Raw genomic sequence first — 18,733 nt, forward strand, 5'->3', positions numbered from 1 at the left:
AAAAAATTAAAAAAATTAAAAAAAAGAGTGTGGATTTGCACAGACTGAATGAGCGCGTCATCGCAGACGATTCTCTGGTCCTGGCAAGATGACTGTGCGGGGGTCAGCTCTATGTTCCCTCGGCTCTATGTTCCCTCAAGTCAAGTAACATGTCATGTCATGTCATGTCAAAGTGACCAGTGGTAAGCAAGACTTGCGCGACATTGTAGTTATGTCTCACTGCGTGTAATTGGATTCCGCATACTCCTCTATTTGTCTGTCTTTTTTTCCTGCCTGTATTTCTGTATGTATGTCTGTCCATCCGTTTGCTTCTCTCTCTCTCTCTCTCTCTCACGTCATTTTCATTATAAATTCACGCTTGACCACTGGTCAGTTTAACCATTGCTTGACCACAGGTCATACTGACCATTGCTTGACCACTGGTCACTCCGACCATTGCTTGACCAATGATCATTCTGACCATTGCTTGAACACTGTCACACTGACCATTGCTTGACCACTGGTCACTCTGACCATTAGTTGACCTCTGGTCATCATGTAACTTGAATTGAGGGAACATAGAGCTGAGGGAACATAGAGCAGTTTGTTAGGAGAATTAGCTCTATGTTCCCTCAGCTCTATGTTCCCTCAAGTCAAGAGATATTTACGTCATGTAATATGGCATGGCATATGTCATGGCACATGGCATGATATGACATGGCATTATGACATGACATGACATAGCATGTAACTTGACTTGAGGGAACATAGAGCTGAGGGAACATAGACATGCTCCCGACTGTGCGTTTGTAAGCAACAGAATTTTGACTTAAACTCTCTCGGTCCGAGCAACAGAGGATGTGACGGCGACAGCGATGTACAGCTGCTGACATCATTAACATATTACAAACGGAAGGTACTCACATTGTAGATGTGGGTGAAGACAAGAATAAGGTATATCCAGCGATGAAAGCTACAGTCTGTGCCATTCAAACAGCCACTGCATGGACATCAGATGGAGCATCTATTGGGGGTGGGGTGGGGGATGGGTGGGGAACGGGGATGAAAACGACCATACCGAGTGAGTTTTAAAAAAAATTCTGCAGTAGATCCTTGAGTTGAGAACCACAGTAAAATGGGGATAAAAACTTATTTTAGTATCCTAAGGCCAGGGACCAATTTTAACATAAGATCTGCTTACTTGAAGCAATATTACATGTAGTAAGAGTGGTCCCATTTTTTGGTTTCATCTAACACTGTTTTGAGGGTTATTGTGCTCAGTTTGATAAAGATTCAGCCTGGTGCTAAGGCAATGAATGTGCAGCCATGTTGCAAGGCCCAGAAAAACGTGAGAGATGTTAGTAGCTTGTGTCAATCAGAGAACTGCTCCCCAAACGATGCAAAGGTAAACAAAAAGATGAAGACCACAGAAAATGGGTCATGACATTTGATATTAAAACATGCCCCTTAATTTAGGATACTAAACCCAGTTGTAATAGGACTAAATCCCAGTCGAAATGGACGAACGTAGACATTCTGTATGGTCAGTAAGCTCTCTTGTATGGTTACGATGACTTATTCGTTTGAAACTGAAACAGCTTGTGTGGCGGCTCCCTTCAAATTAGCTTCTATGGAGTATCATTTGATTCTGCCCTCTTGTAACAGGTGTTGTGATAAGTATGATGTGCAAAATGTGAATAGTTTCACTGTCACCAGTTTTACTACAAAAAAGTTTTAAAACAAAAGTGGCAAAAGATGCTGTGGGAATTTTAGCACTTATCATCTAAGTTTAACATGCTAATGATGCTGGAATGAAAAAATTAGCATGGACATTTGAATGATGGCTTGCGCAGTTAGTCGCAAATGAGTCAAATGTTAGTTCACACAGTCATGACTTTTTTTTTTTTAAGGAATGTTTTGTGAATAAAAACTAGACAACAGATATGGAATAATATATTAGTATTATTACTATCAGCCCCAAGGTGGAATATTAACATAAAGACCAGATTCCAACACAGATATGTTGTCATTATGATGATCATCAGTTTAACTTTTGTAAACCAACACTGCAGATTCCAATGCTGGTATGTTGTCATGATGATCATAAGCATAGGCCTTACTACTCTCAGCTACGTGCTTTTGTGGTTCTTGACATTGAAAAGAAGGGTAATTGACAGGTGCAATAGCCGAGTGGTTTAAGCGTTGGACTTTCAATCTGAGGGTCCCTGGTTTGAATCACAGTTACAGCGCCTGGTGGGTAAAGCCTAAAGGGTGGAGATTTTTCCGATCTCCAAGTCAACATATGTGCAGACCTGCTGGTGCTTGAACCCCCTTCGTGTGTATACACATGCAGAAGATCAAATACGCACGTTAAATATCCTGTAACCTATGTCATTGTTCAGTGGGTTATGGAGACACGAAAATACTCAGCATGCATGAACCATGACAGAGTCGTCTGCAAGTCAATGTTGGTCGTGTAACGGAAAGAAGAAGAAGAAGAAGGGTAACATTGACAGCTGTCAATTTTTTGCCAGATTGTCATGGATACCCACAGCATGACTCAGAAATATGTCCTTTTTTATGTGGAGGATTGTTAGATATGCCGCTATAAGGTTCCATGGAAGAAAAAAAAGAGAAGAAGATGGAGAGCATGATTCTGAATTTAAAAAAAATTTTTTTTATCAATACAATGGTTTAATGGATGTCATGCATGGTTGCAGTAAAAAGAAAAGTGGAAACTTGAGCTGCATCTTCAATCCCCCACAATATATATATATATATATATATATATATATATATACATACATACATACATACATACATACATCTCTCTCTCTCTCTCTCTCTCTCTATATATATATATATATATGTCTTCAGTTTCCGGAAAGAAGAAATGGAACAAGCTTCAAGAAATGTTTTGGTTTAACTTCATATCTTGCAAATTGATTTGCACCTGGAGTGGGGGTGGGGAGTTATGAGTAGGTGTCTTGAGTTAAATAATCTTATTATTGCTGATGTCAGCCATTTCAGTTATTCTGAAGTGTGATGTCTATATTATGTACATATATATAGATATATACATATATGCATGACCCAACTTTTTTGTCATCTTGCTCATTGAGAATTCAGAACTTTTACTAACTTTAGAAACAGAATGGCTGAGCAAACAGTGCAGCTGACTACAGCATAGTATTCATGCTGTATTTGTGACTGACATTGACTGTGTGAGAAAACATGTTCCCTGTTTCAATGACATGGTCATTTTTCAGGTCCCGTTGCCTTGGCAACATCGTTCCAGCAGCAGTATGAATGGGTCGAGCGAAGACAGGTGGTGCAGTATGCTCAAAACATCGCCTTCTCACTGCTGTCCTTCACTGTACCTCATCACACCTACAGGGCCGAGTTCCACGTCACTTTATTCAATGGTCCCACTGCTGGTGACAACAGGAGAGTGCTCATGTAGGTGTAGGTGTTTGCGTCTTGAAATCCTCTTGCACAGTGGTGGAGAGATGAGCGAAAACTATAATAGTGAGGACTGGGAATGCTGAAGAAGAAGACAAAATAGTGAAGACAAACTTTGATTTAAATGTGACGGGCGCAATAGCCGAGTGGTTAAAGCGTTGGACTGTCAATCTGAGGGTCCCGGGTTCGAATCACGGTGACGGCGCCTGGTGGGTAAAGGGTGGAGATTTTTACGATCTCCCAGGTCAACATATGTGCAGACCTGCTAGTGCCTGAACCCCCTTCGTGTGTATATGCAAGCAGAAGATCAAATACGCACGTTAAAGATCCTGTAATCCATGTCAGCGTTCGGTGGGTTATGGAAACAAGAACATACCCAGCATGCACATCCCCGAAAACGGAGTATGGCTGCCTACATGGCGGGGTAAAAACGGTCATACACGTAAAAGCCCACTCGTGTGCATACGAGTGAACGCAGAAGAAGAAGAAGAAGATTTAAATGTGAAACGATGAAGCAGGACTTTGTCGTTCTATTATAGTTTTTTTTTTGTTTTGTTTTTTCTGAATTAAAAGAAGGAAAACCATGCACAAGAATTTTGTCATTCTGATAAAGGTTGGGGTTTTTTTGTTGTTTTTTTTCTGAATTAAAAGAAGAAAAACCATGCAAGAGTATTCAGCATAAATTTCAATCAACTATTGTTTGTAAATGGAAAGTTATAATTGTTTGAGATTATTTTTGATCAGAGTACAGGTCTTCTGAAATAAGTTTTAGATTTGCTAATTCTGTTAATATTTTATATTGTGTTCAGTAGAATCATAAGAGTGCTGACCTGATTTGATCTTTTAGCAAATTGTTCTCTCATTAATTGTATCTTCAGGGTTACAACTGTTTTTATTCTGCTTCCTTTCTCAAAACAGATTAAATTGAGTTCTTAATCTCAATAATAAGCCCACTTTTTTTTCTTCTTGATTTCACTTTTTGTTGTTGATGAGTTAACACCAGAATGCTAAGAGTGATCTGCTGAACATTTTGTGAAAAGGAGAGGCGAACAAGGGAAAAAGGACAATCTGTGGGGTGAAGATCTTTGTATTTGTACTTCTTTCATATAAATTTTCTTTCAGTTTGTTTGTTTGTTTGTTTGTTTGTGTGTGTGTGTGTGTGTGTGTGTGTGTGTGTGTGTGTGTCCACCACAACTTGGCACAAAAGGGAAGAAATACTGCATTATATTAGAATTTATGAAAATGTAATGCTTTGAAAAAAAGGTCAAAATCGGAGAGAGAAAAAATATACTGGACACTATATCGCAAGTAATAAAAGGGCTACCTGGATGAAGCAAGGGATGAAATATAAGAAATAATGACAAAAAATTCATGCTTTTAAGAAATTAGATCTATTTAACTGGAGGAAGAATTACAGGTTACATCTTCTGCTGTTGCAGCACTCTCCGACAGGCAGCCATTCCTCTCGTCCAGGTTTTCAACGAGACAGTTCCTGATGATTACATCCTGCCGTCTGACCAGCAGACATACCAGATCCACAATGAAACAGAAGTCGTCTTGACACTGAACTCGCCCTCCCCTGGTCGTCTCTATCTGGTGGCCACTGAGCTGAATCCTCTGTCAGACATCATTGATAATGTGAGTGGGACAAAAACTGTTGTTTGATAATCAGGGTTTGATCTGTCATGGGAGCCCAGAAAAGTTAAGTCTCTGAAAAAAAAAAGGAGAGAAAACCATTTCAATAGACAGGAAAAGTCGGGGGGAAAATTGTCATCAGGGTATGGAAAAGTACTGGAATTTTAATTAAAAAAAAAAAAAAGAAGTCAAGATGGCTGCCGGAAAAGAGGGCGCTAGTCAGGGATACACAGGGGAGGTAACCTACTTAGGGAGGTTATCGGCCGTAGCTACTTTCGTTTTCTCTGCATAGGCGGGTAGTAGTTTGCACAGGACAGGAATGTCAGACCCCTGCCGGAGTCTGCACTAGTGGGTCACGGTAAGTATGTTACTTAAACGTAATTTTAGAAAGAAAATTTCCTTTAAATGTATTTAGAAAACAAAACAAAAACTGATGAAAACTCAACATCAGATACCAGGATAACTGCCAGATTCTTTTTTCAGCTGTGTAGCAGACACATTTTTGATTGAGTTTGCCCTTGAGTTTGGTGTGTGATATTTTCAGTCTGGTCTGGAAAAAGTTGTTTTGTCACATCGTGACGTGTATATTATACAGTCTGATATACCATAATCAAAGTTTGTCAATGAATATGATGTAGAGCAGTACAGAAGTGTATAACAGGGTGCTGTAATGGTACATTTTACAGTTTAGCATTATAACACAGGGTGTGACATAATAAATACAGTTTGGTGTGTGTCTATATGAAATGATGTGTTGCAAACGGCACTGCTCTGTTTCACACTGTAACAGATGCCAGTTTATCACATTGTATCGAGGGAAACCATCATTGAATGGTCAGAGTGTTAGACTTTCAATCTGAGAGTTTGGGTTTGATTCTAATCAGCGCCTGGTGGGTTATGAGGCTAGAGTTCTTTGTTTTCTTCTTTTTTTTCATAATAAATTTTCCAGGTCCACAACTTGGAAATGCATGATGCGGTCTATGTGTATGCATATGCAGAAGATCAAATGCGGAGTTTGATGAAGATGTTGTGATTCATGTCAGTGATGCTTGTCAGTGTTTGGTGGATTATACATGTGATGGAGTCTCCCGTCAGACCGACGGATGAGTAGGCAGGCAGGCTTATCTGTCGTTTTGTGTCCTCAAATGGGAGAAGAAGCCGATTCTGGATGCACAGCACTTCCCACAGGTGTTGCAAGGGAAAACGTCTCCAGAAGTTGAGCCCTGCTTCCTTCGCTCATGCTTCTCCTTAATGGCCAGCATTCTTTTGTTTTCAAACGTCTTTATGCCACTATACATGTGCACCCCTGAAAATGGAGTTTGCTATACAAGGCTGGGCCATGTACATAAAACACAATTCTCGTATGAATGAAGTGGAAATTTCAGCCCACAGAAGAACAGGTAAAATCACATCCTATCATACTAGCATTTGCTAAGCAACAGTAATTTTAGCAGAATAGAGGAATGAATTAACAGACGGATATACACCAGAACAAAATAGAACAAAAAAGATGCTTCCACAGCATATGCATGCGTACGTGCATGCACACATACACACACAAACACACACATACATGCACACATACATTTCGTTTCACTGTGAGCAGTTACGTATCTTCTTTCCCAAGTATTTCATAGAGAGTAACTATTTTGCAGATAATTTTTGGGAAGTTATTTCTAACGAGGTTCGATTAGTAGAACTTTCAAAGGCATTTGTTCATAGCCTTATTTCTACATTCCTTTAATGTACTTCATAATTGTGTTTATGGTTTTAGTTATTATCATCATTATTGAATTGTTACTGTTAAAGCTAATTTCATGTTAGTTATGCATTTCTTAGTAGTTCTCTACCATTTCTGTATTATCCTGACTTCTCATTCCCCTCTCCCTGCCCCCCTCTCCCCACCCCACCCCACTTATTTTTCATTTCTTTTTTTTTTATCATCTAATATCACTAATAGTGAAAAGACGCTAAATTAAAGAACGAACACATTAAATCCAAAGATATAAGGACACACTTGAACACGCAGATATGGTGCATGTGCAGGCATGTGTGTGCGTGTGTGCGCAAAGAACGCATTATGATATATGTAAATAAATTTTTTTATCACTTCTGTAAAACAGTTACAGTGGCATCAGAAGATGGAAGGAGGAACAGAAATGAGTGTAATGGCCAATTACACATTGAGGACGTCCATGGCATCGTTACCAGTTGACAGCATCAGCAGGATCAGCTCTCAGGAAGGTCTGACACAGATCTACAGGTATTCTTGGGGCATGCATTTCAGTTTGATTTCAATTTAACCGTTTCCTTAAAGTCTGCAGTTGAATGGTTGTCGGTCAGAAATGAGGTCTTCCTTGGCAGAGCAGCCCGAATTTCATACAGAGAAAACTGTTGTGACAAAAAGTAATACAATGCAATGCAACACAACACAACACAACACAACACAACACAACACAACACAACACAGTACTTGTTGCAGCACAATACAGTACTTGTTGCAGCACAATACAATACTTGTTTCAGGACAATACAGTACAATACAATACAATGTTGGTAAAGAACTTGAATATGTGAGACATTAAGGGCAGCACAATATGTGTGTATATGCATGCATATGTGTGTGTGATCTTGCAACATTATGCAGTCACAGTACACATTTTTTTTGCCACCAACGTTAGGATATGATACTGTTAAGCACACTATAGCACAAAAGTTCTATTTCATTTTTATTGGAGAATGTATTTGTAATTTTATTCACTTTTTTATTTATTTTATTTTTCAGAAGAAAGAAATAGTGTGTTTACAGGCATGCATCCACAAGTCAGCAACATGAGAGATGTGTTGCCATCACCATTGTGGAAAGTCACCTAGATAATTTTTTTCCATTTTATATGAGAATATATTTTGTACGGCTGGCACATTACATCAAAGATTTGGGTTGGTTTTGATGTGGTAGTGCCAAACTGTCAAAATAAGTGTGTGAATGTGTTCTTTTTATGAGTTGAACACTTCATGATTTGCAGTGACTCTCTTGCCCCCAAGTTATCCCCCATCCACGCAGTTTTCCTAATCTTTCAGGTTGCTTGATTTGTAAAATTTGTTATTCCAAATAGTTTTAATTTTAGGCTGTGGCAGTATAAAAATGCTAATAAATCATCTTATTCCAACTCATCACAATGTTAAGGCATGTGCATTTCTCACTGTTTTGTGTGACAGGGGGCATCAGCCAGATGGTTAGAACATTGGACTTTCAGTCTGTTGTTCCTGTGGCCAGGTCCCAGTCACTGTGTCTGGTAGGTTAAAGGCGGAGTTCAGGTTTTCTGATCTCCCAGGTCAGCTAATTATGTGCAGTCCAGCTAGATTCTTAAGCCCCCTTTGTGTGTGCAAGGTATGTGTGCAAGTTAAAGATCTCATAACCATGTCTGCATTTGGTGAGTTAAGGGAAAGTATATGTACCCAGCATGCACAGCCACACAAAATTGACTATGGCTGCATAAACAGTTTGGGGTACAAATGATCACACGTAAAAATCCAGTTGTACATCTGAGTGAACATTAGTGTCACAGCCAAGGGATGCAGAAGTACCAGTAATTTGTGACTTTGTAATTTGTGACTTTGTAATTTTGTCTCAATTTAGCTTGTTTGTTCCAGTGTTGTCTTTATAATTTCTCTTTGTTCCCTCTGACTTTCACTGCTCACATCCCATATTCAGTGTTTTTCTTTTCTTATTTCATCAGTTTCAGAGTTCCTGACTTCACAATGTCCTACTCCATCAACATCAGCAACTGTCACCACAATGGCAGCAGCAGCGGTAAATGTCCTGTGACCATGACGACAGCTAACTCTCTGGCCATTGATGATAACTCGTCGGTCAGCATCGACTGCCATCAGCAAGGTCCCTGGTGCCTGCTGAAGGTTCTGTCCCCAGTTCTGGAGCAAGGCCTTTACGTCACATTTTCCTTTGAAGACACTGTGAAAGACCAGAATGTCACATTTGATGTCCGTTTTTATGTTCAAGGTTTGTAGACACTGTTTTGCAGTGTGACTGTCGGTTTACAATTCCGTATTATTATTATGATAATTATTATTTATTAGTATTGTTATTATTATTATTAGTAGTAGTATTGATAATTATATAGAGTTTATAATCAGTCAAAGACCAAGCTCTACATGCAGATCGACACACTCTCTCTCAATTGCTTCATCTTGTATGTTATGGAAGAAATTGCATCTTATTTGCCAAGACTTTCCAAGTCTTTTTATATGCATCACTGGTTTGTAGTGTCAGACTTTGCCTTCTGTTTTCAGGACTTTTTCAGCACAGGTTGACAAAAAGAAAAAGAAACAGGGGAAAACATGGGTTATCTCTAGTTTAAACTAGCTCTTTTGTATTTGGTGACAGTCATGGTAGTAAAGTTGTATGGTTGTGATATGCATAAAAATACATTATGTGGTCCCTGTCTGTGCACTCAAACTCATGGCTGTAGCTGGAAGGAACACAAGAGTCCCAGTCATCTGTAGTCTACCAAGGGGTATTGAGTACACAACATTGAATTGAGCCCATAGCCTGTCATCACAAATCTGTGCACAAATGCTGTAGCTTCTCCTTGTGTATGCCACATGTCATAGATAAGTGTCTCCATATTTTGCGAAATGTCATTCTACAGGTTTCTCTTTGTGTGTTAAGAGTTTCTGTGACATGTCATTACAGTTCCTCCATGTGTCTGTGACATGTCATAGGTCAGTTTCTCCACATTTTGTGACATGTCAATCCGTAAGTTTCTCTGTGCATGTGAATAACAGTTTGATGGAGGACAAAGGAACTTATGTTGGAAATTGCTGTCTCTGACTTTCCTTTTTGATGTGAGAATTACACATGCTATTTTTCACGTATTGATTCTTATATGCTATTTTAATTACACATACTTAACCATGACCCATTGGTGCAGACTCTGGCAGGGGTCTGGATTCCTGTCCTGTCCAAACTACTAGTCCACTATGCGGAGAAATCAAAAGAAGCTGCGGCAAATAGCCTACCTGGGTAGTTACCTCCCTTGTGTTACTGGAAGCAGCATCCTCTTTTCCGGCAGCCATCTTGGATTTCCTGACTTGTCCTACATTTGCGGCTAAGTTTTTTTTGCTTTTTATATGTTTCTGTCCTTTTGTGGACTCCTTGTCTTTGCATGTAACCATATTTTCAAACAGGATACATGACTGCGTTGATCGTTTGGGCGCTTGGCCCTCTTTTTTCACATCTTGATTTTCCAGTGTCTGACTGGGAAGCGAAACTGATTTTGCAGAATGTGAAGTGGGAGCAGTGCAGTACAGTGGAACATACGGGAAGGCTGACAGTAGTATATCATTTAAAGACCTGCTGGCAGTGAACCATCCTTCCTGCATCAACCGTGGTTATCTGGGTCGTTTAAGTGAGCCTCCAAGTGAAGTGAGTCGGTCTCTGTTACTGCTGAGTTGATTCATGTGCTTGTGTGTGTGTGCTCGCACATGAGTGTGTGTGTGTGTGTGTGTGAAAGAAAGAGAGCAAAAAAAAAAAAAAAAAAGATCCTATATTACTCTGGAAGAAGTTCAGTTGAATTCCCACCACCCTTGTTCATGTGCAAGGATGGGCACAAAACTGATTCCAGCTTCTGCCCAGCTGATTTTCATTTATTTATTTATAGTCTGTTCATCTAAGATGATGATATTAGACTGAAAATAAATGATATTATTATTTGGATTATTATCATTTCTATCATAATGATGATTATGGTCATTATTCATTAGAAATCAACATTTCTGTATATTTGAATGAAAAGGGGGGCGGTGGAGGGAAGGGGGGATGGGGGGTGGGGGCTAAGAAAGGAAGAGAGAGAGAGAGAGAACAGAATGTGGAAAAGATAGAGTACAAAATGTAAAATGGAGAGTGTGAGTGTCAGTGATTGGAGAAAGAAAAAAAGCAGTATTGGTGAGGTGTGTGTGAGAGGGGGGACTGGGGAAGCGGGATTAGGACAAAAAATAATCAATAATCAAATATTGAATGCACTGCTTCTGTAGATTATTATTTGAAAAGAGGTTCATGTGGGACAACCAGCTGGTCTATTTAACACATAACTAGCTAACTTTGTTAAAGAACATTTAGAAATATATAACTTTTCCAGAAAATATTAGCATTTGAAACTGGTAACATGTGTTCATTAATTTCTGGAGGCAAAAAAGTTTTCATTTATAAACAGCGGGTTAAAACATGCTCTACCGTTAAACGTCCCTTGCAAATGCATTCAATGCTTTCAGTTCAGTCATTAGTCAGGTTTAGACTGGAATGTGTGAGGTTTGCTCCTTTGTTGCTGAATAGTGTCTCAGTGTTAATGGTCTTCAGCCAAGTTCCTGGCTGATTAAGTGAAGACGTTTGTTTAGGTGAATTGGTATTAATGAAAAAAAGTTGTAATGAAAGATAAATGGCATTGTTGAGAAAATATGTGTCCAGAGTCCTTTGAACAGGATGCATTGATTTCAGGGAAGCATGAACATGCATAAAGAAGTCAGGTCCTTCAGACTGATTAACTGATAGTATAATGCCACTTTTTTTGTCAGTTTTAAGTCAGTATTTGAGTGTTTTGAAGATGGTATGAATTATGTGCATTGCAGGCCGTTTCTTTTGGCTTCAGTGCAGAATTCGGCACATGGACCAACGATAGCGAAATCATTCCTGACTTTAATGTCTACGTGCCAGACACCAGCACAGAAGTTCGAACTTTCAGTCTGCAGAATTCTTTAGACTCTGGTGGCACCTTGTACATAATGGCAAAACTTCAGGTACGTTTTCATGTTTGATTCTCATGAAATTTTGTTTGTCTCTATTTAGTTGTATATTTATTTTAACTTCCACCATTGAGATGGAATTTATTAGATTCTGTGGACCTGTCACTCTCAGATCTTTCTTTCTGCAACTTACTTCTAGCTGATTTGACATTTTTTAAATTTAAATTTAATTTTTTTTTTTTTTTAATGATTTTACATTGTATATCAATATATATGGTATTATTAGAAGATGTGATCATGAGTAATTATAACTTAGGTTTATTTATAAATGTCGTTCATTATTGCTTTCTTTTCACTATACTGTAAAATTATTTTTATGCAAATATATTTTATTTAATAATATAAAAAAATGAATTCAAAATTCAAGTTCTTGAAGCATCAACAACCACAACCGAAACAACAAAAATATCTAAACATTCAAGATATGAATTACATCATACTACTTTGCCATTGAAATTTTTGTCATTGGTGGGGGAAAAAAGCATGCCAATAAACATCATGCAATTCATGCTGTCACTAAGCTTTTCATTGTTCTCTGTAGCTGTAAGACTGACCTTGTTCCATGAAAAACAATCACTTATTGAAAATCAAGTAGAATTTAGACATCTGGGGTATTTTCGAAACAAATACATTTAATGATTTTATGTTTTCATAATGTTTTGTCCTTGAAACATTCAAAATGGAAAAAAGCATACTGGCACTCTCTGGTGCTTTTGATATATACTTATTAATTTCCTCACATTTCCTTGAGAAAGAATTGGTCTTTCAACCCTGGATGTAAGAAACTAAAACTAAAACAGTGTACTGCTTTTTGCAGTCAGCATGATTTCAAGCCACCCGAATGAAAGGAAAGTGCGTGTTCGTGTGCATGCGTGTGTGCATGCACAAGTTCTAAAGAAGCTGTTTGTGTTTGTGAGCATTTATGCGTTTGTGTGAATATGGGCTTGTACCTGTGTTTGATATGAATTCAGTCGCCTATATATCTAACCAGTGCTCTGATTAACCCCTTCACTGCTAGTACGTTTTGCTATGGCCTATGCTGAGAAAATTTTCAGAAAAACAAGAAAAACACGCCAATGATTTTAATTTGCTTATATTTCAAAAAGTACTGAAGGTAAGTGCATAAAAGTATATATCAAATGAAAGGAAAATGAACCAAGATTTTGCTTTTGATACTCACATGTTCAAATAATGAGTCAATCTGACAGAAAAATTCCATCAAATGCATTAATAAAAAAAATTGGGACTGTCATTCCATCATGTAGGTGCTACAATATCAACCAGGTTATCAACCTGTCTTTCTTGTGACTGTTGTGATCAACCACACACACTGTCAAGGCTGAGCAACAGTGTCCAGGTGCAAAAGACTCCAACACAGTCCACACAAAGAATGAAAAGGGTGTACTCACCCAGGATCTACCGCCAGTAAAAACGCTGTGTGGGGTACTTGCAGAAACAGTCTTCAAGACACAGTGCTGGTTTGCTGGGGCAGTCTGGGCAGTAGAACCCCACATCCTTTCTTTGTCCTTTCTTCCAGCAGACTGCACCTCCTTTGTGGCCAGGCCTTCTGTGGGGTAGGTGGGATGAAGTGTCGTCCACACAAGACAAACAGCGTGGTCATCTTTAGCAGTGTCTTGGTCACCAAAAATCATGGCACTAATTACATCCTTCTGAAGTCCAGGAGTGTACTGCTGTTGCCTGCTTTTTTGTAGAGGATGTGTGCATTCAGCATGGCAATTTGTAGAAAATGCACACACAGCTATTTGTACCACTTCAGGGTTTTCCTTGTGACATCGTAGGGCTGCAGCTGTTGGTCATGATGGTCCATGGCACCCATGTTTTTGTTGTAATCCAGAATTGCTGGAGGCTTGTTTACTGCCTTTTGGTCTTGCTGCTGCTGGTCTTCAGTTGTAGGTTTGTGGCAAGCTGTCAACTCCAGATGGTCCAGGATGAACATCATGATCATCACCATGCTGCATACCTGAAACACATTGCATAAAAGACAAGTCTGTTGGGTTTTGGGTTTTTTTTGTTGTTGTTTGTTTTGTTTTTTAGATATAAAAAGATCATGAAATGGTACCATTTTATTTCTGATTGTCTTCAGAAGCTGAAATACAAATACACACATACCTACCCCACCCCCACCCCAAACCCCCAAAACACACACACACTGAAACTGGTTCATGGTATGCCACACCCCCTTCATTCTCTCTTTCTCATACAAAACAAAATGACAAAACACACACACACACACACACACACACACACACACACACACACACACACACACACACACACTTCTACAAGTGTTGCATTTACAAAGTAATTTAGGCATACAGTTCTGTATATCATTCTCTGATTTCAGTTTTATAAACATCATCTCTCCCCCGCACCCCCCGGTCTCTCTCTCACTCACTCACTCACACACACAACAACAACAATAACAACAACAACAAACCAATACACACTCAGGAACGAACACACAGAAGGCTGCAGGCAAGCGACACATGCTGTCATCAACAATGAGCCAGCCAGCAAGCCACGCCCCCTGGGCTGTGATGGTCAGACACAGTACCCACGTGACTGACTCTCTCTCAGTCACACACACTGATCAGTGACTGACGAAGCCACAGCTAACACATTCAAAACACACACAATGCAGTCATATTCATTGTTACATCAAATGGAAAGCAAATAATAAACTGACAAACCTTGAAAACACCCACCTGCATCTTGAATCAGCTGAGCTTGTCTGTCTTCAGTTTCGTCAAACAACTCAGTCCACCGCCCACCCCCCTCCACTGTCAAAATCAGTGTCTTCGGCATCAACTTCAAGCAGTTCTGTCTCATTCAGTCCACAATCTTCATCTCTTCTGTTTGCATCGCGAAAGAATTCTTTCAATACAAGTGCAAGTGTTGGGGTTTGTCTGCGTTCAGCCATGGCTTTGCAAACACAACTTGAGCTTCGTACAAACTTGCAAAACTTTCGCCATAAATATGACAATCCAATGAATAATTTTAGGTTATGGAACTCAGGAGATAAAGAGCTCTCAGGGGAGCTAATTTAATAGTTAGCAGACTGTATTTTCTGTAATGCGGGACTCGAAACATAGAACGTTGTAACATGACGTACGGCGCACGTCAATACAGCATTGCTGAGCGAGATTTCATGACGTACGCCGTACGTCAACAGCGCAGTCAAGAGGTTAAAAAAACAAAGTTATGCACACTCAAAGACAAATTGTTTGCACAGACACTTACTTGAAACAAAAGGTGACTGTACAGATCACAGAGCAGACCAAGGACTGGGAGGGCGTGGTGTGGGTGTGTGCAATGGCCCACCGCCTGGCTGTGAACGGCAGTGTGGACGAGTGTCCTGGCGGAGCCCTCCTCACGCTGAACACCACGGCCTGGAACAGCAGCACCGCAGCCTCCAACGGCACCGACCCGCCGGTGTTCAGCCAGGTGTACCTGCCCTTCCCCACCTCTGGGTCATGGTACATGGCTATGCAGAGTCAGTGCAGGTAGGTTGGTGTGGACTTTTCAGGTACACATGTGTATGTGTGTGCGTCTGAAGACCTGATGTGCGTGTGCACGTGACTGAAACCTGACAGTGACACAGAAAAGAAAGAATGAGCACCTAAAGGCAGCTTTCAGTCGGCTTTATTCAGACAGGCAACATGTTGTTGTGCAAATGACTTGTGTTTGTAAATCAGTTATAGTTTAGTCTCTGGCTGAAATTGATGCAAAATAAATTTCAGTGATGATAATTAAGTGATCAGAGTTTTGTACAGATTTAGCTGTGGAGGAATCAGTGCTGCTATTTTGGTGAGGTGCACAGTTTACAAAAGAGTGTTTACACTTTTGCATATATTATGCCTCTCTTTTTTTCTTTTAATCAGTATTTAAACTTAACTTGGAAGCATGTGAGTTTGCAAGTTTATTCACAAAGGTTCATTCCCATTTCAGTGACATTGCCAGAGAGAAAACTTATTTTGAATTGAAATTTGTTCAGAAATTCATGAATGCCGGAGTGTTGGAATGGATCTGCAAAGCTGCTTGAGAATGCTGATCCATGGGTCGTTCATTCTATCAGCCACCTACATACTAGAATATAATGTTTGATTGTAAAAGAATTATTGGTCCCCCAGAGTACCTTCATCATTATCACAAGATGTTTATGTACTCTTTGATTTTTTCTCTCTCTTAATTTGTGCTGCTCAAACAATCTGGTTGAAAAAGAAATGTTTGTGTTCCAAATTACCTATATTATTGCCATGTATATTGTTTGAATATTCACATTACTGCTGTTTTGACTTAATTTTTGAACAGTCTGGTTTTAAAACTAAAGGGATTATCTGTGACCAAAAATATTGTTTATATCATTCGTTGATGAGTTAATAAGCATGTGTATATATGTGTATGAACACAGGTGTACGTTAATGCGAGTGTGTATTGTTTATTTGATATTTTGAGTTTGGTTTCAAATAATTTATCTGGGATTATGGTTTCATAATACAATGAAGCATATAGGTATATATGTATATGAACATACATATATGTTACGCGCACTTGTCTTGTATATTTGATATTTCAAGTATGGTTTCAAATAGTTTATCTGGGATTATGGTTTCTTAATGCGATGAAAAAAAGATAGAAATGACATTTCAGAGGACCCAAACACTGTGAGGAGCTCCCAAAGGTGCAGTTATCAGTCAGACTTGTGCAGTGTGCTCCCAACAATTGCGGACGTTATGGATACTGTCAGATCTACACTGATGCTAACCTTGTCTTTGCTGGTTGTGACTGTTATGCAGGTAAATTTTCTCCTAGTTTATTCAGCAATAAGAATTTTTTGTTTGTAATAAATGTTCTTATGTTGTAGTTCTGCTGTTGTTTTTCTTGATGGAATATCATCGTCATTTTTGTTGTTGAAATAATAGGAAGCTGTTTGTTTCTTGACGACCCCTTCACTGGTGTTTCTTGACACTGTTTCATGTAGTTGAATGATGAAAATAGAATGTCTAAAAATGTGTATGTGTTTGTGTGATAGACACCTGCATGCGTTTTTATCTAACAACTTTGGTAGGTTGCCAGCGACTTGATCCCAACCGTTGATTGTCATCAAACCAAGGGAAATGTATCCAGTCCCTTCTTCACAAAGGGAAGTTACTATAATGGAAGATTGCACATTGCTATTGATGTCATCAAATGTTACAGGATGTATGCAAGAATGTCTGGTGGGTTCAGAGCAGTACAAAATAGAGAACATACATTGTACACCCAGTGCTGAGCTAAGAGATTAAGATTTATCCTTTGGTGTGTCTGTCTGTCATGTTTCACTGAAGACATTCCAGTCATTGTCATGGGATAACTTCAAACACGAAAAACTTTTGGGGGGATCACATGACCTTCAATTTATCATTTTTCAATACATGTTCAAGCAATCTGTCCCTCAGTTCAGACTTCATTGACATTGGTCTAGTTTATTTTATGTGGAGAATCGGTGGAGCACACAGAGACATGTATGCCCACACACACACACACACACACACACACACGCACACTTACATGCAGGCGCATACATGAGCACACACACACACACACACATGCACACACACACACACACACACACACACACACGTGTGTGCATGCAAGCACACATACACACACACGCACTTTCATAGATGAACACACAAAAAGATTTCCCCTCTCTTCAACCTTCTCCGTTTCTTATGAACTGAAAAGGCCGCGTTGTTGAATGAAAAAAACTTGTGTTGCAGGCTACAGAGGGCTGTTGTGTAACGATGACACATACAGTCTGTCGGACGGGCAGCAGCTGAGGGCTGTGTACCTTCTGACGCTGAGCAACTTGTCCTTTCTCCCGGCCATCTGCCTGGCTCTGTATAGGTGCTACTTCACCCTGGCGGCCATCTTCTTCTTCAATGCCTTCTTCTCTGCTGTGAGTACAACGCTCAGAGGGATTGAGGGAGCCATGTTGCAACAGTTTTTTTTCTCGTTTTTTTTTCTTTGTCCGACATGGCTAATGTTAAATGTGTGAAGGTGACTGATTGTTTGATTCAGTGACAAGAAGTTGTGTGTGTGTGTGTGTGTGTGTGTGTGTTCACATATATGTAAATGTAAATTGGATTTCGAAGTAGCAATCATAAGCTGGAAATAGAAACAGGGAGACACAAAAGCATACCTTGAGAGTTAGGACTTTGTAAGGTTTGTAACATGTCTGTGATTGGGGATGAGTTATGTTTTATAATGGAATGTCCCAATTATGATCAGTTACGAAAAAATATTTGTATCCAAAATCGGTTTTTAATTTTTGTAATATGTTCAAAGGAGGCAAAAAAGTCATTTTAACTGTAAGTAAGATGATTAGATTTGCAGATGTTGCCAGCTACACTTTTGGAGTTAAAAGACATTTGTGTTTTCTCAGCTTTTATGTGACATTGTTGTCTATTTGGAAATGATTGTTCTGGGCATGAAAAGATTATTTTGCAGCAATCCTCCATACTCAATAGGAGTGACAGGATAATTAAAACTTGAATTTGGAATGTAACTTAATGATTTTTTGTCAACTCTTCATTATTTAAACACATACATTTCTTTTAAATGCATATTTTAAAGTTTGAATTGTGCACATGAGCAACACAACCACATGTGAATTTTTCTTTAGAAATAATAACATTGTCTTGACCTGATATCTGTGTTGACACATACAAGTGCGCATGCATGCACATGCTAAATGTACCAGTTAAATCTTTTCAGCACTCTGTGGATTGACCCATTCCGTATTTAAGTCATTCACTTGTTTTAATAGCCAATT

The 18,733-nt window shown here is 39.2% G+C and overlaps 1 protein-coding gene across 1 annotated transcript in view; it reads left to right on the forward strand.

Moving 5' to 3' along the window:
- LOC143280005 (post-GPI attachment to proteins factor 6-like) overlaps nucleotides 1–18,733 on the forward strand; it is a 38,440-nt gene that overhangs the window by 10,852 nt on the left and 8,855 nt on the right. Inside the window, exons 2-10 of the mRNA XM_076584445.1 lie at nucleotides 3,249–3,438; nucleotides 4,881–5,079; nucleotides 7,200–7,339; nucleotides 8,817–9,097; nucleotides 10,380–10,522; nucleotides 11,722–11,889; nucleotides 15,181–15,419; nucleotides 16,567–16,712; nucleotides 17,679–17,857. Coding sequence (XP_076440560.1) covers nucleotides 3,249–3,438; nucleotides 4,881–5,079; nucleotides 7,200–7,339; nucleotides 8,817–9,097; nucleotides 10,380–10,522; nucleotides 11,722–11,889; nucleotides 15,181–15,419; nucleotides 16,567–16,712; nucleotides 17,679–17,857 — 1,685 coding nt within the window. The remainder of the gene's footprint in view (nucleotides 1–3,248; nucleotides 3,439–4,880; nucleotides 5,080–7,199; nucleotides 7,340–8,816; nucleotides 9,098–10,379; nucleotides 10,523–11,721; nucleotides 11,890–15,180; nucleotides 15,420–16,566; nucleotides 16,713–17,678; nucleotides 17,858–18,733) is intronic.

This window comes from Babylonia areolata, chromosome 3 (genome assembly GCF_041734735.1).
Source record: "Babylonia areolata isolate BAREFJ2019XMU chromosome 3, ASM4173473v1, whole genome shotgun sequence".
Classification (NCBI taxonomy): domain Eukaryota; kingdom Metazoa; phylum Mollusca; class Gastropoda; order Neogastropoda; family Buccinidae; genus Babylonia; species Babylonia areolata.